Source organism: Rhamphochromis longiceps, linkage group LG9, assembly GCF_057381845.1.
Source record: "Rhamphochromis longiceps isolate RC_006_pf linkage group LG9, R_longiceps_female_GT1.1, whole genome shotgun sequence".
NCBI classification, from domain to species: domain Eukaryota; kingdom Metazoa; phylum Chordata; class Actinopteri; order Cichliformes; family Cichlidae; genus Rhamphochromis; species Rhamphochromis longiceps.
In genome coordinates this window covers 9179727-9207668 of record NC_140565.1, presented here as the reverse complement: position 1 = coordinate 9207668, position 27942 = coordinate 9179727, and the positions used below count along the sequence as shown (strand labels likewise).

At 39.9% G+C, this 27942-nt stretch overlaps 2 protein-coding genes and 1 non-coding gene across 4 annotated transcripts in view; all 3 read left to right on the top strand.

The window, feature by feature from the left end:
- The first annotated feature begins 145 nt into the window (after positions 1-145).
- On the top strand, positions 146-14315 carry cul2 (cullin 2). The gene is made up of 21 exons (XM_085418160.1): positions 146-292; positions 1254-1392; positions 1749-1851; positions 1936-2030; positions 4470-4575; positions 4804-4886; positions 6553-6649; positions 6905-7015; positions 7878-8040; positions 8188-8312; positions 9797-9904; positions 10015-10074; positions 10170-10298; positions 10470-10556; positions 10666-10818; positions 10909-10986; positions 11075-11141; positions 12765-12967; positions 13071-13172; positions 13288-13404; positions 13636-14315. Exons 2-21 carry the CDS (start codon positions 1274-1276, stop codon positions 13765-13767), a joined length of 2238 nt encoding a protein of 745 aa, XP_085274286.1. The 5' UTR covers positions 146-292; positions 1254-1273; the 3' UTR covers positions 13768-14315.
- A 4636-nt stretch (positions 14316-18951) lies between these two features.
- trnaw-cca (transfer RNA tryptophan (anticodon CCA)) lies at positions 18952-19023 on the top strand. The gene has a single exon. It is a non-coding gene; the product is annotated as a tRNA-Trp (tRNA).
- Positions 19024-24078: 5055 nt separating this feature from the next.
- Positions 24079-27942, top strand: part of LOC146661639 (partitioning defective 3 homolog) — a 357664-nt gene continuing 353800 nt past the window's right edge. The window contains exon 1 of one of the 2 annotated variants that reach the window (XM_085418158.1): positions 24079-25088. In XM_085418158.1, coding sequence (XP_085274284.1) covers positions 24969-25088 — 120 coding nt within the window. In that variant the 5' untranslated portion in view covers positions 24079-24968. The remainder of the gene's footprint in view (positions 25089-27942) is intronic. The other variant, XM_085418157.1, reaches the window with a different exon arrangement.

The following is a 27942-nucleotide window of genomic DNA, read 5'->3' as shown; positions in this document are numbered from 1 at the left end:
AGTTTGGGCGATACCATTTTAAATGGGTGTTCTCGTGATGTTGATTTAAGGGGTTTATTTTTATTACAAACAGATTTGGAATAAATTATTTAAAGTATTAAACTATTATTCAATACAAGTAACCACAGGGAATGGTAACAGTATATTTTATGACTATCACCCATCTTGATAATACATCGGCATCTAACAAAATGGTATAATCCAAGAGGTAGGGAAGACCTGTAAGTGAGACAAATCAAGCCTGTGACAGCGGAGAAATCGGAGTTTTATAACAAGTAATTACTGTACAGAGGTAAGTACTATCCAGGAGTCCTCGCTCGACCTTAGTGAACTGTTTTGTTTAACAGCAGCACCGTGTTCTGCCGAGCTGTCAGTGTAAATGTGGGAAAATTGTGAAGAAGATGACAGTTTTGCTAGCGATAGCTGAGCTACTGTTAGCTTGCTGCTAGCCGACTGCTAGCTGATTCACCAAAACTGTGCGGACTTGAGCAGGAAGAAGTTAGCTTGCTAGAAGCTAGTTAGCCTTTTAGCTCGCCATCCTATTTTGGGATTGGCATTCCGCTAGCTAGTAACCTTAACTTAGCTACGTTAAGCGCGACTACGAGAGGAATGTTTATTAATAATGCTTCGTTTTGTATGTCGGACATCTGTAAATGTGAAGTGGCTGATGATGTAGTAGTGTTTTCTGTGACGTGAAATTAAGTGATATGAATGACAAGAAATAACACTGGGCCCAGTTTCACCTTCTGGTCATGTAATCTGTGATGGTACCGGCGCACACCCTAGAAGCTGGTACTAATATTGCTAGGTAACGTGCTTAAGGATGTCTGCTACGTGATGCTGACACCAGTGCGTACCAAGTTTGACCGCTAATAATGACACAGTGAACTTGTCTATTCTGTTGATTTCATCTGTTGCTGCCAAACTGATCTGAACAGGCTGATGGTGTTGCACTCATTTTTGTTTGTCTACATATAAATTTTGCCCTAAGAGTAATGCTGTTTTCGTATTTGTATTATGGTTCATGTGAAAGTAAAAATAAACAGTCGAGAGAATACACCTTGCCATGATTTCTTTTATGTTGCCATTGCTACTGAGGCTGAGTTGACTGTTACTGTCATATATAAAGCAAAGTACACAGTTGCATCATTAATGAAGAAACGAAAGCCAGGAACTAAGCCCCTTATTTCTTCCTTTTTAAAATCTCTTTGCACACTCCTCTTTTCATGTGCTTTTTTCTGTCGTTCTCTTAGGCTAAAAGAGAAACTGTACAATGTCCTTAAAGCCACGGATGGTAAATTTTGACGAGACATGGAACAAGTTACTGACAACAATCAAGGCTGTGGTGATGCTCGACTATGTGGAAAGAGCCACTTGGAATGATAGGTTCTCGTATCCTTTATCAAATCAAATCAATTTTATTGTCACATCACATGTGCAGGTACACTGATACAGTACATGTGAGTGAAATTCTTGTGTGCGAGCTTCACAAGCAACAGAGTTGTGCAAAATATAAGAATGGCTAAATCTGAGACTAATCTGAGACTTTACCAGCTCGCTTCTTGTTTAACCAATTTAGCCTGCAACATGAGATTTTTTTTTAAAAAGTTTCAGCACTGGGTTTGAGTGTAAATACAGATTTGCCAAAGCATTGTTGTCATTGTAAAATACATTTGTGTTTATTCATTTTTAATAGCAAATGTGTGTATATTTACATCCCTCACATTCTTCCTGAACATTGTCACCAGTGACATCTATGCCCTGTGTGTTGCATACCCAGAGCCTTTAGGTGAAAAGTTATACACAGAGACCAAAATCTTTCTTGAGAACCATGTTCGTCAGTTGTACAAGGTAAGCAAAAGTTCTTCTGTGCTTTTTCTTTGCTTATCACATCGCATTTCCTCTAAAGCTGCCACGCTTATGTGTGTATTTCAGAAAGTTCTGGAATCAGAGGAGAAGGTTTTAGTGATGTACCACAGATACTGGGATGAGTACAGTAAAGGAGCCGACTACATGGACTGCTTGTACAGGTAACATTTCTGCTTTTTTGTGTGTCTGTAATTTCAGTGTTTCAATTTGATATCAGTGAGTCACAGAGTTGATTTACACAATTTACTCCAGCCTTTTTTTCTTTTTATCTATAAACAAAATGTTTGTATAGCCTCTGTTGTTTGAGGTTGCCTGATTCAAACCATAAGCATGTCTGTAGTCGGTGTTTCACATTCACTTTTAACTGAAGGCATGAGTTCACCCAGGCTTCTGTGTTTGTCAAGTCCACTTGTTTGTTTAGCGTTCCTTAATGCAAAGTGTACTAATTCTGTTCCTTTACAAGGCTCAGTATTCCTGCCTTTAGTTTGTCCCTTAAAATATTACTTTGAATGTCGTTGTGTGAGGTGCCAAGAGGCTTTCGGTGTGTCTTTATTCACTCTAAATCAATATTCCCTTGTAGAGCTCTTAGATCTATTTTTATGCGTGCTACCCACCAGACTCCCTGTGCATACATATGCTTTTGTAATTTATGTCGGTCCAAGCAAGAGAGAAGAAAGTAAGGCGCTTGGCTTTAGTAGTGAATTTCTTCAGTTGTTAGCATCGAAGAGAGATGCTTATTATTCTTAACACATCAATTTGTGAAATACATGTGTAGTTGCGTTCAGTTTGGACTGAATCAGAACAGACTTTGTTAACTTGTAAGTTTAGCTTGCTGGATTGAGCAGGCGACTGATGAGCTGTAAGACTGCTGCAGAGTTCTGGGTTCAAATCCACCTCAGGCCATTTGCTGTGCGTCTTCTTATCCTCTCTCTCTTTCTCAGCTTTCCTGGCAATTCTGAACTATCCTGTTATAATCAAAGGAACAAAAAATGCCCCAAAATATATATAAAAAAAGAACAACAACAGCAATAATGACTATTTTATTTCTACAGTTCTGCTCTCCAGCAGTTACTGGTACTCAACACTAGCTGGTATATTGGCAGGTTGACTTACAGTCAGAGTGAATGAGAGAAAACAGGCTGAATGTCACAGGCAGGCTGCACAGCTGTGAAATATAATATAATAGCTGTGCGCTATTTAAGGTGGACTAAATTAGCCATCATGGATTAGAGCTTGAAAGCAGTTGTCAGTTTGTCTGGAAGTTGTCCTGCTGTGCTAACTCAGTTTTTGCTTTGTTTGTCAAATACTAAGGATTCATTCATTTGTACGCAACTCAGGCTACAATCCTCCTTCCTCCCATTCAGCTTCCTGACTGACTTGTGGCTTCACTAGTGCTGAAACGTTAAGAAAAGTTCAGCACTTCAAGTGCTTGTGGCCAGCTAGTCAAATCATTTTGAGTAATGAAAGAGTGTTGTAGCTGCTTGTCCAGCTTATCGATTTACATCAAAATTAATAAGAAATGAACATTATGGTGAGTAATTTCCCTGAAGCAGCGTATACATATGAATCCTCCCTAATAGCAAATGCATTCAGAATTTGATTATCTGTCATATAAATTAGTTGTACTACAAACTGAGACGTCCTTGTAGCAGTGTTTGGTACTACTTGGTAAATAAATAAAACTTTTCCACTGATGTAAGTGTTAACTCTGGACTATTACTGACTCATTTACTGTTATCTTGTTCTTCTCATAGACATTACAGAACACAAGGGCAAACTCATTTTTGCTCAGTACTCAAATGTATCTGTTATAAACTGCTACCAGTAAGAGTAGATGATACAGTTGGGTATTGAAAATGTGAATAGGCACATTAAAAAGACCAACGCTTTGTTAATATTTTAACATTCCCCCAAAACAATTTTGAACAAATTGTGGAAAAATTCAAAAACTTTTGACTACACAAAGTACTATTGCTGCTTTGATTGTAGTTTAATTACTTAATCTACAGTTTTTCAGTTCTTTTCTTTGTTTTTTTTTTTGTGTTTTTCAGTCAGAGCAAATTGGCTGAACAAGTAAATGAAGCTCAGCTTCAGTTTCTGCAATGTAAAGGGCAGTGGACACTGCCAGAGGATCTGGATTTCTTAAACTTCATCACTGTGAATGTTGGTTAATAGATCCAAAGATAAACAAATCTTTCTGAGCATATCCTGTTATGTGAGACCACCAAGCATTATTAATGTGTTTGACTAGTGTTGATAACCTTTTTAAAATCATTTTCTTGTCATTATTTTCGTAAATAATAAATAATGAAAGTGCAACTAGACTAAAAAAAGCTTTTACAAAATATAATGGGAGCATTGATTACTGTCTGGATATTGTGTTTCACTCATTAATTTTGAGATAAATAACCACAGAGTGAGCAACCAAGAGGTTAACCAAACAATACCAGTAACACACAGCGTCTATGAGTGAATGAAAACAGGATGCATTTGTCAGCAGCATTTTAGTGTTTCTTCAGAAAACATGAGGCCTGTGTTTATTCCTCCTTCCAATCTTTGCGATGCTTTAAACATCTTGAATATCTCCCCACATTGTTCAGGTACCTCAACACTCAGTTCATCAAGAAGAACAAACTAACAGAAGCTGACCTGCAGTATGGCTACGGGGGAGTGGACATGAATGAGCCGCTTATGGAGATCGGAGAGGTACTAAGCATTGGCATAAAAACCTTTGCTGCACATCTATTTTTCAATGGGCGCTGGGATTATATTAGATGGAGATAAGGGGAGTGCTTATAATGGACAGATTGGCAGGATTCAGTATCAGTGTTCTGTTGCATAGGCCTACATTTCTCCTTTCACTACCCTTCTAGATGTAGGATTTGTCTGTGCTGAAGCAGAACTAATATGCTGTCTTTTTGTTTTTCTTTGCAGTTGGCATTAGATATGTGGAGGAAGCTAATGATCGAGCCTCTTCAGGCTGTCCTCATCCGGATGTTGCTAAATGAAATCAAAAAGTATGTTTATTCTAATTTCTTTTCTTTTCTTTTTTTGCCAAAAACAGTCTGTTGTAAATATTTTTGCTGTCATCTATTCCATCATTTGGCCTTGAGTTCAGTTACTGTAGTGGCTGTCTTCCAGTCCCTATATAGAGTAACTGTCTTTTGGGGAAGTTTGTAAAATGTGTCAGCACAATATGCCTGAGAAGATTTAAGTGCGAATCTTTAATGACAGTCTTTTATTGAAGCATTGTAAGGCATACATGTTTACTGACTTATAAAACCAATAAGAACTGGGTGCACTAGTTTGATTTTATTTAGGATTTTCTCCAAAATATACCTGCAGGCTGAAATACACACACCTGCACTAATATTAGGTAAATGTCCCTCAGCAAGTTGCACCTCAGCCAGATGCTTTTGGTAGCTGTCAGCAACATTACCAAGCGTCTGACGTGATTCTGGCTGGATTCTGATCACTCTCTTTGGCAGAATTCAGAGAGTTCATTTCAGTTTGTTTGTTTCCTGGCACAGTCCCGGCTTTTTATTTCATATCAGTTCAATTATATTCCTCTGGTGCCTCAGTGCCCTTTATGTTGTAAGGTAAAGATCTACAATAATACAGTGAAAACCCTCAACAGTGGGAAATGGAGAAACTCTCTTTTAACTGGAAGAAACTTAAGACAGAACCAAGCTCAGGGAGGGGCAGCCATCTGCCATGACTAGTTGGGGGTAAAGGGAGGGAGATGGGACAAAAGACAGGCAGAGTGGTGCATAAACACATGGAAAATGAAAAGATTTGAGTGAAGAAGAAATGCAGTGCATCATGGGAAGCCTCAAGCATCTAAGGGAGGGTTCAGGGTCACCTTATCCAGCCCTAACTGTAAGCATTATCAAAACAGAAAGTTTTAAGTTTAATTTTAAAAGCAAAGGGAGTGTCTGTCTCCCGAATTCAAACTGGGAGCTGGTTCCACAGAAGAGGGAAGACTCTGCCTCTCATTCTACTTTTAAATACCCGAGGAACCAAAAATAAGCCAGCAGTCTGAGAAAGAAAGAAGGAAAAACGACACGTTCTAGTCAGTTGTACTCAATCGCTAACTAGAAAGCACGGCACCATTAAATGAAAGATTTAAGTGAATGTGTGGATATTTTCCACCATGTGTGAATTAGAGAAAATCCCAAATTAATCCAAACTTGTGCAACTCTTAGTTTTGAAAGTCATTAAAGATGTACAGTCATTCCATCCTGGAAAATGAACTCTTCGAAGAAATCATTAAAAGCCCCAAATTGCCATGACATTCATGCTCATGGTGAGTGTAGGTAAACTTCTGGCCACAGCTGCATGAGTCAGTTGCTTTCACATAGTTTTGTTAGTGTTGTAATACTTGTTCCGTGTTTCATAAGTCTTTCCCCTTAAAAATACCCTCCATATTTTAACGATTAAACAGATGACTAAAACTAACATGGACACTAAACATTTCAATAATAATATAAACTAAACTGAAATGAGCAACTCTACCTCACTAAGAAAAGAAAAAAACTCAAGTACTGGATTGGCATCCTTAGTCTGGATCCATGATCTTTATGAACTATTTACCATATGCTAAGGGAAAAAAATGAGATCTGCTAATTTTAGCTCAAGGCAATTTAGTTAAACATTTCAAAAAACCTTCCCCTTCTCTGACAGTGATCGCTGTGGTGAGAATCCCAACCAGAAAGTAATCCATGGGGTCATCAACTCCTTTGTTCATGTTGAACAGTACAAGAAGAAGTTTCCACTAAAGGTGAGGCAACAAATAACAGCTCAGCCATCCAATTCCTACAGTTTTGTTTTGGGATTTTTTTGTTTGTTTGTTTTTGTGGGGGGTTTTTTAGGATTCATATTTTCTGCGCCATACGAACAATGTAGCCAACTTTCACAGCCATGAATACCACTAGTTTTGTGTTTCATGGAGTACGAAGCAGCCTTTTACATAGACCAGTGTATACATATTAAACGATAACTCCTGTGCATGCCACGTTCTCTTCCTATGCTGCAGTTTTATCAGGAAATCTTTGAAGGGCCATTTCTGACCAAAACAGGAGAGTATTACAAACAGGAAGCCTCCAATCTACTGCAGGAATCCAACTGTTCACAGTATATGGAGAAGGTAAGCTAAGATGGACAACAGATAGTAAAAGTATGTGAACGCTGGATGTGTTCCAGGATGAACATGAGCGAACAAGCTCCTGTAGTTGAGCATCGCTTTAAACGTCTTGATATTGTTGAGCTTTCTTGTGTTTAAGAAGTCAAAATGAAGCTCAGTTGGTTTGGTTTTAGTCACTCTTGGATTTCTAATGACTATCACTGCATCTTTCTGTGAATGATTGCGTGTATGTGTGTGCACCACCATCCACAGGTTATTCATATCAACTCATCAGTTCCTGTCAGTCTGGTGACATAAGAGTTTTAATGTGAATATTAGCTATATCATTAAATCGCTAAAGCTGATAACAGGATTTCCTGGGCCATGTCTGCTACCATGACACCATTTCTCTGTCACTTAGTCACTGCAGTAATCACATTTATGCTGTACGTTTGTCCCTTGAGCCTGTAAACAGGGTCATCATCAAGGTCAAGCATTCCCATTTGATAGATCAATATATGATATGACTGCGAAAGAGCAGCAGCAGACTCTATAGTACTATAGTGTTCTTGTGCTTCCTTATCTGACCCAGTTTACAACTATGTGTAGGAAAAAGTGTTGTTTGTCCTTCTTTGTTATCGGCTACGTGTTTCCTGAAAGAGCTTTATAACGTCTTTTAAGGAGTGTTTCAGATTAAGATGTTTGTTTTGCCATTAAGTGTATAGGTGTATATTTATTTTTTCCTGTAAAATATAACGGTGTACAGGTATAAAACCCATCTCCTTTTTTAAAGTGCTGATAATCAAGGACCTACAAATGATTTCTTCTGTATTTGATTTGAAACCAAGCTACCTGCCCTTTTGATCACATCTTTCTTTTGTGGCAGGTGTTAGCACGGTTGAAAGATGAAGAAGTGAGATGTCGGAAGTACCTGCACCCCAGCTCCTACGCCAAAGTCATCCATGAATGCCAGCAGAGGATGGTGGCAGATCATCTGCAGTTCCTACACGGGGAGTGCCAGAACATCATTCGGCAGGAGAAGAAAGATGGTTCGTCCGCTTGTGGTTTTTTTGTTTGTTTTGTTTTATGGCTCGAAGACAGTGTTTATCACCAAATTAATTATATACACTCTCACAAAGTACGCACTTCTAATGTGAAAATCTGTGTAATGTGAAACGTTGTGTCATTTTGTCCAGACATGGCCAACATGTACACCCTGTTACGGGCCGTGTCTAATGGGTTGCCGCATATGATCCAGGAGTTGCAAGTCCATATCCACAATGAGGGTATCCGAGGAACCAGTAACCTCTCTCAGGAAAATGTTAGTATTACACCTGTCTACATTTGTATGCCTGTCTCTACTTGTACATACAACACACCTAAGCAATTGCCAATGACAGCAAAGAGGGAGTTGATTGACATGTAAAAAAAAAAAATTGGAAAGTGCATCAGAGGAAAACTAGTCTGGAATACCTGGTAGTGGTCAACCATCTCTTCCTCTGTGGATGTACCTTTAGATGTTTCTTTAGGAATTAGGAATTACCTTAACCAATGGCAAATTACCAGATCACCAAGGACTGTTGCATTATTTATGAGGTAAAGAATCAAGTATATAAACAAAACTAAAACCCTCAAACTGAAAACTACACATGCTGAGGTTGAAGCGTGTTATGCAAATGAAAGCTGAAGCGCTGTAATTAGCTAAGACATTCCAATGAGAAACTGCATGCTTAAAAATGCTTTGGTTTAAAGTACAGTAAGCTCGTCGCCTTAAAGTTCAGTTAAATTGTATATCTGACTTGTTAGTAACCAGATTGTCACTAATATGTACGATGGCATAAGTGTTTTACAATACTAGGATTTCAATCTCCATACCAGTACCAGTTTGAACATTCTGTAAAAGTGAGCTTTGAATAAAGTGTGATCTTTGTTATGATAAAACAACGAAGAATTTTAAAGCTGGCTACAAAAACATAAGAAACACATTTTAATAAATTATTGTGAAAGTAGAAAAGTTCAAGTTTGTCATCTTGTCAGTATCTGACTGTAAGTTCTCTGTTCACACTGCTCCACCTCAGTCCACAGCTCTTTACATCCTCAGCTCTGCTCTTTAGCACTGAAACCATCCGATTTGGCTGCCCTGCTCCGGTTTCTCTCTTTATTTGCTCGGATTAGTTCTCCACACTCTGGGCTCTCTGCACAGCCAGCAACCCGCCTGGTTCTTAATGTGTCTGTAATCCTTTCTGTCACAGCTCAATATTCAATCTTTGACCCCTTCAACCTGCAATAATTATTTATCTTGTATCTAACTGTGGTCTATTTGTTTCTACGTTAATGATAACAAGTGGCTAACGTGACTGTCAAGTAATTAGTAATAGTTAAATGGCTAATTTTAACATGTGAGCTGGCCAAGTTAACATTTGTGCTAACTATTTAACTAACTGTTAACTAATTCAGTGTTGTCGAAACAGGAGCTTTACAGACCTCTGGAACTGTCGATCAGTGTTTTTTGAATTTTAACTACTTTAGCTGTTAGTGAGCGGAGGATCTGTGCCTGACTGTAGCAGTGCTGTGTGAAGTTGTGCTGGAAGAGGCTAAGATGGCACTGTTGGTATCAATATTATTGCAAATGATGATAATTTGATAAGTTGACATACATGATCCCACTTTTTCCCTCAAATAATTTAATTACGTTTACATTTTTAGCTGTCCATTGTTTTTAGCATTTTTTGTTTGTTTTTTCTCTATCGTTAAAAATGTCTGTTACTTATACTGCTTTGTCTTTCTCCTGCTACCCCTCCCTAGATGCCAACCCTGTTTGTGGAGTCAGTGCTAGAAGTTCACAGTAAATTTGTTCAGCTCATTAACACAGTTCTAAATGGAGATCAGCACTTCATGAGTGCCCTCGATAAGGTATCAAACTCCTCACGGTCTTATTGAATGTACAAGTGTGTGTTTATTTTCATTTCTCTCACAATTCAAGTCATTTGACAGCCAGTGTTTATTTGATGTCTCTTTCTCAGGCTTTGACGTCTGTGGTTAACTTCAGGGAGCCCAAGTCCATCTGCAAAGCCCCTGAACTCGTGAGTACGCACACAGACACACACACACAGAGCATCACGCAGTGCTGTACCCCATGCCTTGACCAGGTCATGTCCCTCCTTGTGTTTCTGTCCAGCTGGCGAAATACTGTGACAATCTACTGAAAAAGTCTGCTAAAGGAATGACAGAAAATGAAGTGGAGGACAAGCTGACCAGCTTCATCACAGTGTTCAAGTACATAGATGACAAGGACATTTTTCAAAAGGTAACAAGAAGGCGTATTAGAAAAGGAGAAAAAAACTGTTGTCACATTTTGACATAACAACTCAGCCCTGAAGTTTGATTTTGAGCTGAAAATAGTGGTGTTCATTTTAATATCTTCAGTTGTCCCAAAATATACATTGTTTGTCTCTCTTTTTTTTTTCCTTTTCTACAGTTTTACGCTAGAATGCTAGCAAAGCGGTTAATACATGGTTTATCGTTGTCAATGGATTCAGAAGAAGCCATGATCAACAAACTTAAGGTAAATCCACAGCTGGACTTGTGATGTATGAGACACCTAAGGTTCTCTGTTTTGCTTCTCATTTACCTTCTTTACTGCACCTCTGCTCATACTACTTCTTACCCTGCAGCAAGCTTGTGGCTATGAGTTCACCAGCAAACTCCACAGAATGTACACAGACATGAGCGTGAGTGCTGACCTCAACAACAAGTTCAACAATTTCATCAAGACACAGGAGACAGTGGTGGACCTGGGAATCAGCTTCCAGATCTATGTATTACAGGTCAGTAAACACAAATGCTTCACAATGAAACTTTAGCCTGTGTCCCACATTTTAATCTGTAATGTTGTGGTGTATGCTCTCGCTTGGCAGGCTGGAGCCTGGCCTCTCACACACGTCCCCTCCTCCACATTTGCCATCCCTCAAGAACTAGAGAAGAGCGTGCAGATGGTGAGGAGCGCTGCATAATACTCAAAGAGTGATGCTGATCAAAGGAGCACATTGTTGGACTAACCTTGTTTTCACCTTCCCTTTTCAGTTTGAGTTGTTCTATAATCAGCACTTCAGTGGGAGAAAGTTGACCTGGCTGCACTATCTCTGCACAGGTAACACAAATACACAAGAATTATGCAAGATGCGAGTATAACAAGGCACCATTTTCAGCACAAACAGGAAGCGTAACAGAAACGGGAGTACTGTTATGAAGGACCAAACTATATGTTTTTGTATGTCAGAGATTTGTTTCCCTGGAAGTGGGACATGCATGTGTGAAAATGATGCATACATCATTAGGATCGTGCACGGAATCTGTAACTTTACTTTCTTTTTCAATCCATTAAAGTGATTCCGTCAAACATGAGTCACTGTTACATGAAAACATCCCTTTAACCTTTGCAGAACAAGCCACAGTTGTCACATAGCAGTGATTTGATTGTACATTAGGTGACAAATAATCCTTGAAGCCAGAGTTTAGTGAATTGGCTCCTATATTTTGACAGGTAATATAAAGTAAAGTTACGTCCTGTGTACGCTCATCAGGCACAACATTATGCTCACCTGCCTAATATTGTGTCACCTTAGTCCCCTTTTTGATGCAAAAACAGCTCTAACCTATCGAGACATAGACTCTACTAGATCCCTGAAGGTGTGCTGTGGTATCTGCACCAAGATGTTAGCAACAGATCCTTTAAGTCCTGTAAGTTGTGAGGTGGGGCCTCATTGAATCTGACTTGTTTGTCCAGCACATCCCGCGAATGCTCGATTGGATTGAGATCTGGGCCAAGCCAACATCTCAAACTCGTTGTTGTGCTCCACAAACCATTCTTGAACTGATAATTTGAGCGACAGTAGCTCATCTATTGGATCGGACCACACAACCAGCCTTGGCTCACCACTTGCATCAATGAGCCTTGGCCACCCTTGATTCTGTCTCTGGTTCACTATTGTTTATTCCTTGGACCACTTGTAAAACATCAACCCTGAGGACAAAATGTTCACTTGTTTCCTAATATACCCCACCCACTAGCAGGTGCTATGATGAAGAGAAAATCAGTTTTACTCACCTCACCTATTAGTGCTCATAATGTTATGCCTGATTGCTGTATAGTCACAGGAACACACCCATACAGACATCAGTAAACAGATTTATCAGTTATTCAACAAGAGTTCACTTCAGACAGGTTCCATATGCTCTCAGACCATGACCCATTCTGGGTCAAGATGATGGATAATCATTTTAAAGTTATCACTCTCCACTTGAGAGACGTTTGTGGTATGTAATAATCTCTGAAGAACATATTAAACTTTACACATCAAATTTTACACATCAAACTTTAGCTCTTCTTAGCATTTTGAGATTAAAGTTGAATCCCATAAGTCTGGTTCTGCACTCACTGTAAGGTCGACGGACCTGTGTTTGTGCTGAGGACGTGTTTCGGTTTTGTCCAGTGTGCAGTTAAAAAGCCCGTTTAACACATGTAGACTTTATTTTCATCATTTGTGGTACCATGAGATCAGTTTGAGCAGACTAAGATGGGACCTGCAAATGGGTGTCTCATGCCAGAAGTTGCATGATTATGGTTTGGCGAAATCTTCGAAACAAACTTCTAGTGAGATAAGCAGTTGAGGATGCAGGACAAGCATGCACGGAGGTGAATGAAGGTAGTAACAAGCAGCGAGCTGGACTCATGCTAACTGACAAATGCAAATGTAATTTGTTTCCTGCACAGGTGAAGTAAAGATGAACTATCTATCCAAGCCCTACGTTGCCATGGTGACCACCTACCAGATGGCTGTGCTGCTGGCCTTCAACAACAGCCAAACAGTGACCTATAAGGAGCTGCAGGATGGCACGCAGATGAATGAGAAGGAGCTACAGAAAACAATAAAGTCCCTGCTGGACGTCAAAATGCTCAACCACGACTCACAAAAGGTGTCAGCTTTCATGTGGGATCACGTGGATCCCAAAGCTCAGCTAATATTCCATTAAGCACCAAGAGTGTTTTAAATTCAGAATCCTTTCCCTCTTCTCACAGGAGGAGATTGAAACCGAGTCGACGTTTTCACTAAATATGAGTTTCACTAGTAAAAGGACTAAGTTCAAGATCACAACGTCAATGCAGAAAGACACACCACAGGTCAGGCAAATAGATTTTGATCTGTCTCTGTGCTTTGTTATAAGATAACTGAGCAGTGTATATACATGTGTGTTTGACATTTAAAAACGTGCCCCCTGAATTGTCTCATGTTTAGGAGATGGAGCAGACGAGGAGCGCTGTCGACGAGGACCGCAAAATGTATTTACAAGCTGCTATAGTGAGAATCATGAAAGCCCGCAAGGTGCTCCGGCACAATGCCCTCATCCAGGAGGTGAGCAGAAGCTTTTGTCTCAAATAGGTTGATAGAAAGAAACGTACGTGCCAACAAGTCTTTGAGGTCAATGTCAGAGGGATTTACTTGGATTGAATGAATTGATGCTCGCAATGAAGGGCTGTTGGAAGCCCGAGGAGTAAATTTAGCATGTGCATAAGTGTTTTTAAATGGTTACCTGTTTTGAGATCATCTATATTTCTGCTTACATATGAAACTTCATGTGTCCAGGTCATTAATCAGTCCAAAGCCAGGTTCAACCCCAGTATCAGCATGATCAAGAAGTGCATCGAGGTGCTCATCGACAAGCAGTACATCGAGCGAAGCCAGACCTCGGCAGATGAGTACAGCTACGTTGCATAAGCAGAAGAGTCGAGCCACAGAAACACCCGCCCCTGTGACTGACTGACTGACTGATAACAGGTTTAAAACACGAAACGGATTCCTTCATTCATTTGGTTTTGGACTGTCTGCTCCGATCCCCGTGCAGCAAAATAAAGCGAAACCGGTGCCTCCATCTTTGAAAAGAAGAAAAGTCATCGTGTCACGTCATCATCACTCATAAGGCTCTCCTCCCGAACCCTGCCCACTTTCTGATTTTTAAGCTGTTTACAACATCACCAGTGCCACGCACGTGTGCGTCAAAGAGAATGCCTGTAGCTGTTTGAGAGCGGAGAGCTGATAAACTACAACAGAAAATAAAGGAAAAAAGAAAAAATTGGAGACACTTTTAAAAGAAAATGCTTTCTTTTCTCACATTTGCCGTTGTTGTGTGTTTATTTTTTTTCTTTGTTAAATGTATTAAAGTTAGGAAAACATTGTAATAAAATGTTATACTGATTATTGTATCTACTTTCAAATATAAAGACAAACATGATCCTGCTGCTTGTCAAATAAATGAATAAAAAACACAGATGGGTTTATGTAAAGGTTTGTGTAGTGTTTCCATTTCAGTGAGGGGGATAGATATAATCATTACAGGTAATGTTTTCTTGTTGTAGTTGTGTACACACTGTAAACACACTATTCGGATCAGCTGCCAGAAATATGCAGATCATCAATATATCACAGAAACACTGGAAAGGAAGCCTGCCATGTTTCTTATCTGTGTGTCAAGCAGCTGCGAGTAGTGATTTGACATTAATATGATGAACTGATAAGGGTTGAAAGGTGGCAATCAGATGAAAAGTGAGGATAGGATAACGAGGATAGGAGCTGGAAACAGAGCTTTCCCATATGAGACAGGTGGCTTGTACAGACAGGAACAGACCTTTTCTGTGTTTATAATCGCAAAAGAGATTCTTAATCTCAAGAGTTTCACTTCCTAACTAAATAAAGGGAAAAAGAAAAGAACACAAGCAAGTTATCACTTGCAGTATTAACAATAGCCCAGAAAACCACGTGTTGGCATGTAAAATGCTGGGAACCTGAAATAGATTCTTTTCATTAATCGCACCTGTGGAATTGATTGATTGATTGATTGAAACTTTATTTTGAACATGTTGAAAAAGTACAACAAAATAGAATTAAAAGAGACAAATGAACAAAGCAAAACAAAAGGAAAACGAGCAACCACAACTCCAAATAACGTTCATGTTCAAAAAGGAGCAGGAAGAAGCATAAGCTTATTTAATCCCACCCCTTTTCCACTATCTAGTATCAATAGACTACAGAAATACCTCCTTGCAATTACATTATATGTTATGTGTAATTTTTTTTTTTTTTTTATATATATATATACATATATGTTTCTATCTATCCATACATACGTATATACACATACGCACATATACACATTTACAATAACCCCATTAACACCTCAAGGATACACAACCTACAAATATATATATATATATACCCATACCAAGATACCCGTGCACCCGCACACACATGAAAATATTAGACAAGAACACCCTATCAAATCTCTACCTTTTCCCTGTACCCTGTAAAAACCATATCCTTAAACCGCTTTTTAAACTGCGCCATGCTTGGACATTGCTTCATATCTTTACTTAGTCTGTTCCACAGCTTCACTCCACACACAGAGATGCAAAAACTTTTTAATGTTGTACGGATACGAGGATGTTTTAAATTTAATTCCCCCCTCAAATTGTATCCCCGTTCCCTTTTAGAAAAATTTTTTAGAATATTGTCAGGAAGCAGGTTATTTATTGCTTTATATATAATTTGTGCTGTGAGAAAATGAACCAGATCTGTGAATTTTAGAATTTTTGATTTTAAGAATAGTGGATTTGTATGATCTCTGTAACCAGTTTTATGGATTATCCTTATGGCCCTTTTTTGTAATATAAAGATTGATGATAGCGAACATTTGTAAGTATTGCCCCAAACCTCTGCACAGTAATTCAAATACGGTGCAATCAGGGAACAATAGAGAATGTGGAGTGATTTGTGGTCCAGAATGTGTTTTACTTTACTCAAGATTGAGACACTTCTTGAAATTTTGTTATGTATATGATTTATATGAGACTTCCAGTTTAATTTATCATCTATAATCACACCAAGAAACTTATGTTCAAGTACTCTTTCAATTTCCACACCATCTACATGCTGTTTACAACATCACCAGTGCCACGCACGTGTGCGTCAAAGAGAATGCCTGTAGCTGTTTGAGAGCGGAGAGATGATAAACTACAACAGAAAATAAAGGAAAAAAAGAAAAAATTGGAGACACTTTTAAAAGAAAATGCTTTCTTTTCTCACATTTGCCGTTGTTGTGTGTTTATTTTTTTTCTTTGTTAAATGTATTAAAGTTAGGAAAACATTGTAATAAAATGTTATACTGATTATTGTATCTACTTTCAAATATAAAGACAAACATGATCCTGCTGCTTGTCAAATAAATGAATAAAAAACACAGATGGGTTTATGTAAAGGTTTGTGTAGTGTTTCCATTTCAGTGAGGGGGATAGATATAATCATTACAGGTAATGTTTTCTTGTTGTAGTTGTGTACACACTGTAAACACACTATTCGGATCAGCTGCCAGAAATATGCAGATCATCAATATATCACAAAAACACTGGAAAGGAAGCCTGCCATGTTTCTTATCTGTGTGTCAAGCAGCTGCGAGTAGTGATTTGACATTAATATGATGAACTGATAAGGGTTGAAAGGTGGCAATCAGATGAAAAGTGAGGATAGGATAACGAGGATAGGAGCTGGAAACAGAGCTTTCCCATATGAGACAGGTGGCTTGTACAGACAGGAACAGACCTTTTCTGTGTTTATAATCGCAAAAGAGATTCTTAATCTCAAGAGTTTCACTTCCTAACTAAATAAAGGGAAAAAGAAAAGAACACAAGCAAGTTATCACTTGCAGTATTAACAATAGCCCAGAAAACCACGTGTTGGCATGTAAAATGCTGGGAACCTGAAATAGATTCTTTTCATTAATCGCACCTGTGGAATTGATTGATTGATTGATTGAAACTTTATTTTGAACATGTTGAAAAAGTACAACAAAATAGAATTAAAAGAGACAAATGAACAAAGCAAAACAAAAGGAAAACGAGCAACCACAACTCCAAATAACGTTCATGTTCAAAAAGGAGCAGGAAGAAGCATAAGCTTATTTAATCCCACCCCTTTTCCACTATCTAGTATCAATAGACTACAGAAATACCTCCTTGCAATTACATTATATGTTATGTGTAATTTTTTTTTTTTTTTTATATATATACATATATGTTTCTATCTATCCATACATACGTATATACACATACGCACATATACACATTTACAATAACCCCATTAACACCTCAAGGATACACAACCTACAAATATATATATATATATATACCCATACCAAGATACCCGTGCACCCGCACACACATGAAAATATTAGACAAGAACACCCTATCAAATCTCTACCTTTTCCCTGTACCCTGTAAAAACCATATCCTTAAACCGCTTTTTAAACTGCGCCATGCTTGGACATTGCTTCATATCTTTACTTAGTCTGTTCCACAGCTTCACTCCACACACAGAGATGCAAAAACTTTTTAATGTTGTACGGATACGAGGATGTTTTAAATTTAATTCCCCCCTCAAATTGTATCCCCGTTCCCTTTTAGAAAATTTTTTTAGAATATTGTCAGGAAGCAGGTTATTTATTGCTTTATATATAATTTGTGCTGTGAGAAAATGAACCAGATCTGTGAATTTTAGAATTTTTGATTTTAAGAATAGTGGATTTGTATGATCTCTGTAACCAGTTTTATGGATTATCCTTATGGCCCTTTTTTGTAATATAAAGATTGATGATAGCGAACATTTGTAAGTATTGCCCCAAACCTCTGCACAGTAATTCAAATACGGTGCAATCAGGGAACAATAGAGAATGTGGAGTGATTTGTGGTCCAGAATGTGTTTTACTTTACTCAAGATTGAGACACTTCTTGAAATTTTGTTATGTATATGATTTATATGAGACTTCCAGTTTAATTTATCATCTATAATCACACCAAGAAACTTATGTTCAAGTACTCTTTCAATTTCCACACCATCTACATGAATCTGCACTTGTGCATTTCTAAGGGAATTCCCAAATAAGAAAATTTTAGTTTTACTTAGATTTAGCGATAGTTTGTTCCTGTTAAACCATTTTTTAATTTTGCACATTTCTGAAGTAATTGTATCCAGCAGCTCCTTTAGATTCCCCCAGAACAAAAAATATTTGTGTCATCTGCAAATAATACTAATTTTAATATATCAGATGCCTTACAAATATCATTTATATAAATAATAAATAATTTTGGACCCAGTACAAAGCCTTGTGGAACACCACAAGCAATGTCCAAGCATGATGAGGAATGGACACCCAGCTTCACAAATTGTTTCCTGTCACTTAAATAATTTTTCACCCATTGCAACCCCCCTGATCCCGTACCGTTCCAGTTTATTAATTAATATGTCATGATTGATTGTGTCGAATGCTTTCTTGAGATCCAGAAATACTCCAGCTGCATACTGTTTCTGATCTATAGCATTCGTAATCCCCTCAATTGATTCAATTAATGCCAGAATATAAAAAATGTACGGACGACGTTTCCTTGTGATGTGTTTTTATTTAAAGTGGGCATAAATTTATGTTGAAGATACAGGTACGGGTGCTTACACATGAATGAATGACTTAAAAATATACGTTGATAAAAGAATTCACCGGTCTTGTTGATCGAAATCGTTTAAATGTAACTCGCGCATGCGCGTTCATCACGCCCATATTTTTTTAACGACTACCGCACGCGAGGTGCGGTCGCTGTGGTAACAGCTGTCCATGGTGCTGACGCAGGCTTTAATGACAGAAATTGGAATTTGTCAGTAAAGCAGCAGCGGTGTCCGTAGAGGCGCCTGTAATGCGCCTGTTATTCAGCTGCCCCGCGTGTTCTGCGTGTGAGTGAAGCGTTCACACAAGTCAGGTGTTTGCGCCTATATTTCATAATATTTTAAATAAAAATGCTAGTATGATCCACACGAACATATAGGACTTTGTAGTTGGCTTTTCATAGTGGTGACAGTGTAGAAGACCTCGTGGCGCAACGGTAGCGCGTCTGACTCCAGATCAGAAGGTTGCGTGTTCAAATCACGTCGGGGTCATAGCTTTTTCAAAATCGTGACTCTCACACGTCATGAATAAATGCTAAGAAAATTCAACTACAACAGCAGCAAGGAAAGTCAAAGGGAAATCGATGTTTGGCTTGTCGGCGTTACATGTCTAACAATAACTTCATCTCGGGGCTCTCTACCCTCTGAGGTTGGTCTGCATAAGAGCAAGCAAGGCAAACAGTTTACAACAAACAGAGGTGAACATGTAAATGGGCACACGGCGTTTATAAACAGGTCAAAGTGCTTTTCAGGTAAAAACAGTCAAGAACAACAAATACGGAGTTTTTTTTAACAATAGCGGCATTTTTGTTAGCTCTTGATGTGAAGAAGCAGTCTGTTGAAGACTGGTTTAGCAGCTAGTCTACTGTACAGGGCTACTCTGCAGGAGGGTTCAATCTGGCACAACACCCTGCACTTAAAAAAGATGAAGAACTGGGTCAAAACAGTTCTTATGAGGGACATATTCAGATTTAATGAATATGACAAGTCACCCAGCCCCAGTCGTTAACTTTGTTACCATAAACTGTGTTTATCTCAGAGCAGGTCCTTCGGTGCCGAAGCATTGTCTCCCTTGACACTGTTATTCATGAGAGAGCGCTAAATCTTTGAAGAAAAAATGGTGTGTTTTACCTACAAAACAAAGCAAAAAAAACATTCCCACTCGCTACCTCCATCTTTTTGTTTGACTTGTAGGTCTTGTTTAAATGTTCCATTCAGAAACTAGGCCCTTTTGAATGATCAGCGCAACATGTGCAAATAAACACATTTGATTTCAGAGATCAAGTTACAATGTGCTCTGACAGGCTCTGGAAAATCCCATAAACAAAAATAAAAAATCCGCAAGTGTAACACAGCGAAAGGCAGCATTTATAATCCATGAAATCACACTTAGCACGCTAACACCATTCTCAGTGTTCGTAGGCCCACCCCACAAACACAGCAATTAAAGGCTCGAGGCTTAATCCAAACAAGGCTTGACGGGGAAAGATGTAATATTTCTAAGAGCCTGCAGATGGGGCTATTTCAGCTTTCAGAAACACGCAGAGCTGCAGGTTAAAGAATGCATTTCACTGTGAATCTGAAAGGCAAATTTTGTAAGAAAAAAACATGCAAAAATGTTATTTATATGTGTTGCATTTTACAAAGGACAAGAGGGCCGTGCATGGTTAGTCTGAGGTTAATTTGTTTAAATGTTTTGCTGCATTAGTCATAGATGGGGTTTCAGTATAGCCCTGAGCTATTAATGAACTAAAGGAAAGTGTAATTAGCCCCACTACTGGAGAAATAACACATGCCTCGGCATGCAACACACTCTGAACATTAACAGGACTTGTATTAGGTGATGTTAGACAACACTGAGTGTGATATAAATATCAAAACAGCAGTTAGTTTTTAATTAGAATTGCATCAACATGCAAGTGAGGCAAAAGGCCAATGTCTAATAACTTTAAAACTGTATAGAGGAAAATTTAACTGCATAGTTTCATTGAGTAGATGCCCATATAACCCAAAAGTTCCTGAGGGGATTTGAACAACACTATTCTTCAGGCTTTACACTGCACTTTAAGTACAGACATTCTTTACTTAAGTAGAAGTACAGATACTTGGGTAAAAATACATAAATACACACACCCACACCTAAGCAGAAACATATTACAGTCAGGGGTTAAAGTGGGATTTGGCAGGCAGGGGAACCCTAAGATCTGTTGTAGTGCCTCAGCGTGAGAAAAAGAATCACAGCAGATTTTCTTTGTGTACAGGCTGTGATCAGCTGACCTGTGCTGCTACTCTGAGGTTTACTGCTGTTTATGGGTTTACACAACTGAATTCAACAAGATGTAAGTGGACCATTCACAAGCTAACTTCATTGATTTCGATCCGCTACACTGACAGTATACTGTTTATGCTCCCTTTGTACTAGACTGTATACAGTTAGTAAAAGGGTGGAATTGAATGATGCAACCTTTCAGCACCTTAGTTTGTTTTGAAGAATGTTTCACAATATGAAAAACTTCCCATCATATAACTTACATGTAAGTTTAGCTTTCCAGTTGATGTCACTGAGCATCCTTACCTTTAAATATAACCTCTCTTTTTCTTCTCCTGTCTTGTCTTTCGTACGTCTTTTACTTTTTCTTCATCTCTGAGTGAACTTCTTTCCAAAACAGCAGCTGGACCTTTAGCTAGCAGACACACTGTGCAACAGACTTGCCACTGTAGTTTGCGTGGTTGCTGATGTTTGTTAAGCTGATAGAAATGTTTCATTTAAAATGACCTGCCACTTAAAAAAACGTTACTCCCGTTATACTCGCTCCTCTTCTGCAGCAGTAGCTTGTCTTGCCTCTGTGAGCCCTTTGAGTTTGATAAGCCCTGCTGATGGTTACACCAATAGGACTGATGCATGCTCAATTGTCCAAGCTTTCCCCTAACTTATAAACAGTAAATTTGCATAATGACTGAAACTAGCACCACTGATGAAAATGGGATGTGAGTTCGGTTTCTTGATCATTGATATGCAAATTGTCATGACCATTTATCAACAACCACTGATCAATGGCCATGAGTACGTTATCAAACCAGCTTTGACAAATGTCTAGCTGGGATAACCACATTTACTCACAGCCTTCTTCTTGATATGATGTTCCTCTGCTTCCCTGGCCACTGTACCTGTGGGGAGGGTGTTCACTCTGTGTTGTAGCACCTGACGACACCCCGTTTGTGCTCCAGTGGATGATGAGAGTCAGACCTTAAATACAGATCCGGATGCGATGGTTTACGATACACAGCGACTTTTAAATGCTGATGGAAATCTCACCCTCTAACAAGGCTAACCTGCCACTTTTCATATCCTCCCTGGTGAACTTGATGTGCTTGTCCACAGTCTTATATGTATCATGGTTTCCTTCATTTAGGCTCCTATTGTCTGGGAAATAAAAAAGATCCCTTGCTTTAAACCTTAAGTAAGGAGCCTGTTTTGAAAATGTAAGGAGTAGAAAGTAAAGATGTTTGTGTTAAACTGTAGGGTGTAAAAGTAAAAAGTTGCCTTCTCTGTTCTCACATCGAACATTTAAAATGAATGTTCATGTGAGATCCAGGGATGAGTGATTTCCCCCTCTGAGCTTTTACTCCACTCTACAAGTTTAGCAATAACAGCGATGTTATTAATAGAGAATACATGTCATATTAGAATGTTTTGGTGAGTGTGGAGGAAGGATGTAGTAAATTCCACATGCATGAGCGAGCCTGTTTGATGTCATCTTGTGGTGGTGAGCGAATATGTCAGGACTCAGGTATGACCTGTGCTCCTGTGACCATGTCAGAGCACGCCTTGTGCCTGCTTTTATTTACGATGCCCCCTTTGTAGAAGGCAAGTCTGAAAATGTGTGAGTGAAGAATGTGGATTATCCTAGGTTCAGCAACCAATGGAAGTGTGTGGTGGTGGTGGTTTGTGTATTTGGGATAAATGGACTCAGGATTCATCAGACTGTAGATTTTGAGTATGACTAGACTTCACTGTCTTCCAAACGTTTGCTGCACCACAGAGCATTGAAGCAGCAGCATGAATCATGTTAATCACACTATTTTTAGTGCTAGAAACATATTTATGAACCCTCCGTACATATGCTTGTGTTACATTTCTTTCTGAATTGTTGTATATAATCATGTTTTCAGTTAGGCAGCTGGGAACAGCTGCTTCTGTGTGATGATTATCAGCAAGGAATATGAAACCCAGGGACAGCGCTGGGTTTTCCTGAGTGTCCTGCCCCCCTTCCCCCTGCATTCCTGATGTGCAGTGGACAAACTGCAAACCAGCCTCTGAACTTATCTTACTATGGCAGTTGAGGTAAGCAAATGAGCTTGATTAATGGGGGGAAGAACTGACATGCTCACTGATGTTCCCTGCAGCAATCTCTCATGCAGACAGTCACAGTGGATTTTATGGGCACAACTTGATCTTCTTTCATATGTAAAGAAATGCAGTTGATATTAAGCCGTATTGATTAAACAACAACAATGTGGGGCTGCAGGCACAATTACTTTGCGATTTTGTATCCATGCTGTTAAGTGAGTTCCAATTTTTGTTGCTAGCTTGCTAGCACCACTGAACTCACAAATCTGAGTCTTATCAATGCACACTTGAATAAAGAACTCAGTTTGCTTCATCAAACTGGTCCCAGTTTTATGTACTTGAATTTTTTTTTGTACACCACTCTACACCACTAGATGGAGTATTTGTAGCATTTGTTAAAACGGAAGCGCATGGCAGAGCCCAGCTTGTCAAAGTATGTTCGCTTTAAGTTTTTTTTGCATCTGTTTTGCAGTGTGTATGAACTTCACTGGAAGCTGAAGCTGTTATTGCTTCTGTTCTGGTGTCAGACAAGTTTCCATTGCTCCAAAAAGTCAGAATAGAAACAGTTAATGGATTGGTATTGCATGGATAGTGCATGTCAACATGTCTAACCCTGGATTGATGAATATAAAAAAAAAATGCATGCAGCAGTGGCGTTAGACATGTGTGGTGAGACATCAAAGGACAAACACTATTATAGTAACATATCAAAGCAGGTTTCAAACCCTGAAGTTCACTTTAGATCTTGCACCAATCACAGAATCATAGTGGGGGGCAGATGCATCTCGTGCAGCCGTGTTCATCGTGTGCACTCATTTGGACTACATTGGACCAACAAGAGTAGGAGCTGCAGGGATAGAGAGGATCTCTGCAGAAAGGTTGCAGCTATTATCAGTGAATTGGGTCATACTTTCTATCCAGCCTTGGGCTGATTTTTCTCATCCTGCACTGCAGGTCAATAATTTATTACATTAATATATTCTTTGCAATCAGCATAGTCAAATACAAATGAGACTTTGTTCTATGCAACTCTGTCTGATAGCATTCTGCCTTTCATTTTGCATTATTTATTAAAAATGAAATTCAGCATCCATCACCACATTCATCAGATCGAAGCGCGGTGATGCACGAGCACTGCTTACTCCAATATGCCTGCCCTCCAAGCTTGAGCCCACAGGAGGCCATTGGCTTGCGGTGACTCCCACACTCGTGGATCTCAGTTCGATATTACCCACAGGAATGGCCTGTAGGATAGTCAGAACATCTGTACTTAAATATTTCTAGCATGAAAAGTGAATCCAAAATAAACCTTGGCTCATGCCTTAAACAACACAAACTTGCCTGGAAAACTACCCAAGGCCTCCAGACCCCCGCCGCCCCCCTTCATAGTTTGTATGGAGCCCACAGGTCATTTTTTTACCCTGTTACCCTCTAGTGACTTAATCCAGCCCTGCCCCCCATCGTTTCAAAGACCACAGCATTATAACTACTAATCACATGGGGGGAGGGGGGTTACCCCTTTAAGTTATATTTTAGTTATACTGATTACTCGCCACTGTGATCATAGGTCAGAAAAAATACGGGTTTTGTTGGATAAAATGTTCCATTACCCTATCAGTCCTCACCACTCTCTGCTGATAACCACCTGCCAGCGCAAGTTTTTATTTAGTTTTTCAAATTTATGTATTATATGATAAAAACGCAGGGAAATGTAAAGTGAACTGAGATGGATCAGCCCGCGCTGGGAACATTCTTCGTGCCTGCTCTGACATGTGGGCGCACACGCAGTGTCGGTTGTCAGCTGTCCAGTTGTGCGCTCTCGCTGGGGAGGCTTTTTCTGCTGGGAACTTTCTGTAAGTGAGTCAACACCGCACAGGGAGGACGCCACCCAGCCCTGCCGCTGGATCTTATGCTGGGCTTCTCTCTTCTCCTTCGAGGACGCAGGGCACAAAGACGAATCCGCTTGGGTCGACAGGCTGGGGGTTTCGGTGTTTTCTGCTCCCACGCAGCGCCGGGGATGGTTATTGTCGCTTTGACGCGGCTTTTTCCTCTTTGGAATTAACGCGGCGGAGGAAAAAAAAGGAAAATGAAAGTGACGGTGTGCTTCGGGAGGACCCGGGTGGTCGTTCCGTGTGGAGATGGGAATGTAAAAGTCCAGAGTCTTATCGAACAAGCGGCCATGAGGTACAAAAAGGCGATCGCAAAGGTAAGTCCCCGGCAACACACACCTCAGCCCCGGGGTGATTTCTGTAAACGCTCCGCGGAGCAGCGTGCCGAGTCCACACTGAAGCCTCAACATGGCGCTTTTTTCGGGAAAGAGGGAAAGAGACAGCCGAGAACCCCAGGGGCCCCCGACGCATGGGGTATGGGAGTCCAGGGGTGCGCAAACGAGGGGGGGAGGGGGGCTTTTCATTGTTATCATAGGTGTGTCGCTTGTGTGTATCTGCTTTTTTGTCTCCACCAAAAAGTTGGGACACTGAAAGTGTTCAGGTTTGTGCAGTAGAGGCAGAAAAGTGTGCAAAAGTGCATGGAGTTCAAACCGGATCAGCCAGCAGTGAAGGAGGGTAACTGTCAAATGCATGTGTGCAGCCTGGTGTAAGAACACACACACACACACACACACACACACACACACACACACACACACACACACACACACACACACACACACACACACACACACACTCTTATATCACAATTAGGCTGCTTCACTGTAATGTAAGAGTCTAGACAATATAGGATCATCCTTAATCTACTATAATGTCTTCATAATACAACATAAAGAGCAGAGCTTGTTGGCTTTATGAGAGCTCGTCCAACTACATGTTTAAAGAAAAGCCTTCATGTGTTGAATGATGGAACACATGGCCGTGTGAAGCCCCTGTGCCAAACAGGAATGAGCACACTGATTGCTTTTCCCTTTTGTGGGTTTTTGTGGGCCGAGCTTTAAAGCCCATTAAATGACTAATGAATGAATTAGAGTTTGGTACTGTTGCCATGGCTAGCAGTGACAGCACTTTCTCCTCTTTGCCAGTGGGTGCTATTACAATTGGAGTCACGTTAACACTGGAGCAGGATGGAATACCTTGGCAAAACCATGCTGTTTTTTTCCCCTTCTTCCAGTGTTCCTGTTTTCTGTTCTTGGAGAGAAGATATTACAGCCAAGATTTAGCCAGGCTTACAGTGGTGGCATGGATAGAACAATCAGCACAATCCCAGACACGCAGTGCTTCGTTTACAGCCTCTCCGATCACCTTCTTGGTGACAGATAAAACACTTTCAACCTTGCTGCTAGAATTTAGCAGCAGATTCTTCCTGCTGTAGGCAAACGTGGATGATATGGGTCAACATTTACTCACATGAAGATCACTTCCTTCTTAGACACACATCAGCAATCGTACGTACATACCCACACACACATGCGTTCACTCCTCTGTTTACCAGTGCTTGATGGTTTTCCATGGTTCAGCAGAATGGAGGCGACTGCTCCATTGATCCATGCAGCTGTGCTGTAAACGTAGAAGTGTGCATTCCCTGTGGAGATCACTTGGCTTCGGCTCAACAAAAACTACTGTGCCATGCGCCAGAAGACCTTTGGACTACAGGAAGGCATAATGACACATAGAGCAGCTGAAAGCAATGCATGAATGCCCAACCCTTGAACCATAAGTTTGTTTGGCTTGTTTGTTTTTAGTAGCTACCCTTAAGGTTTCTTGGCATGCCGACATTATAATGTCATTTTTATCCGAGTCATAAAATCTTAGTTTATTATGCATAAAATACATTTTTGACAAATTGAGCTTTTTGATAATTTGATTGAGCTTTAACAGGGAGAGCCGAGAACCTGATGTTTCAGACGCCAAATGCCTGCTCTCACGGAAACATATCGACAAAGTTTGGCAGGTGTTTAATCTGATGGCTCATAAAAGGGATCTAAAGCAGGGTAGAGGTTCCTCAGACAACTTCACCTACTTCCAGGACACATGGAGGAGAGGAGGAAGCCTGAAAAGGTCAAAAACCCAGCAACACTTGGGCCTATAAATGACGCCTAGTAACAGTTTGAGGTGTTCACTGTCATAAACTCTTCCATGCTTTCACATACTCAAAGAAGATCCAAAAGTTTTGGCATTCCGGTGTGATTTCTTAATGGTGTGCTATAGATTCATATTCGACTCTTACGCTGGGGTCCACTTGGTTCTGATTGATCAGATGGCGAGCGTGAGGCTCTGCTTGGCTGCAGATTTATTGGTTTACAGCACAGTCTCGTCATGGAGGCTCTACAATGCACCAGTTATGCATGTGCCCTTCAGGCGGACTTGACTTGAAAGAACTCTAACATGAATGACTTCGTGTCCACAGCTGTCTGTGTCTGCAGCAGAGTAGAATCTCAACCACAGGTCACTTTCACTGCTGCGACTTATTCATTTGGTTCTCACCCTTGGAAACAATTATGCACTTTTTGCCATTTAATCTTGTTGTTCACAGTGGATCAGTCAGTTATGGCAGCTGCCATCCGATGAGCCTATATTTTAAAGTTGCTCTGACTCCACTTACCTTCTGCCTGACCGTAATGTCCTTATTTAACTCTTTTATACGTGAACCATTTTCAATTCTAATGACTTTTTTTGCAAGCAGTGCTTAACTTGCCCTGGTAATGCTGTGCTCTTTTCATCTTTGCTCTTACATTTATGTGTTTGAGGTTCGCCATTAGCTGTATTAAAGTCGCCAAGCTCAGTCAGGCAGTCAGTCAGACAACATCACATGCTGTACTGGCATACCTGATCTTCTCCAGAGACTCTTGAAGGCTTTGTCACAGGCTCAGTGGGACCTGAAAGAGCAGACTCCCACTCAAGCACCATTAACTTTAGAGTCAGTCTGGTCTACATTATGCACAGCCTTGAAGGGTTCATGCTAAATGGTATTTTGGGCTTCTTCTTCCGCTTTTCTCTTTTCAAGCTGTTATTTTTAGTACTAGTAATATTGGTGTATTCACCAAATTTTTAGTCAGCTAAGCAGGAGCAATATGAGGGTTTTATTTTGCGGCCTATCCAGTGGAACAC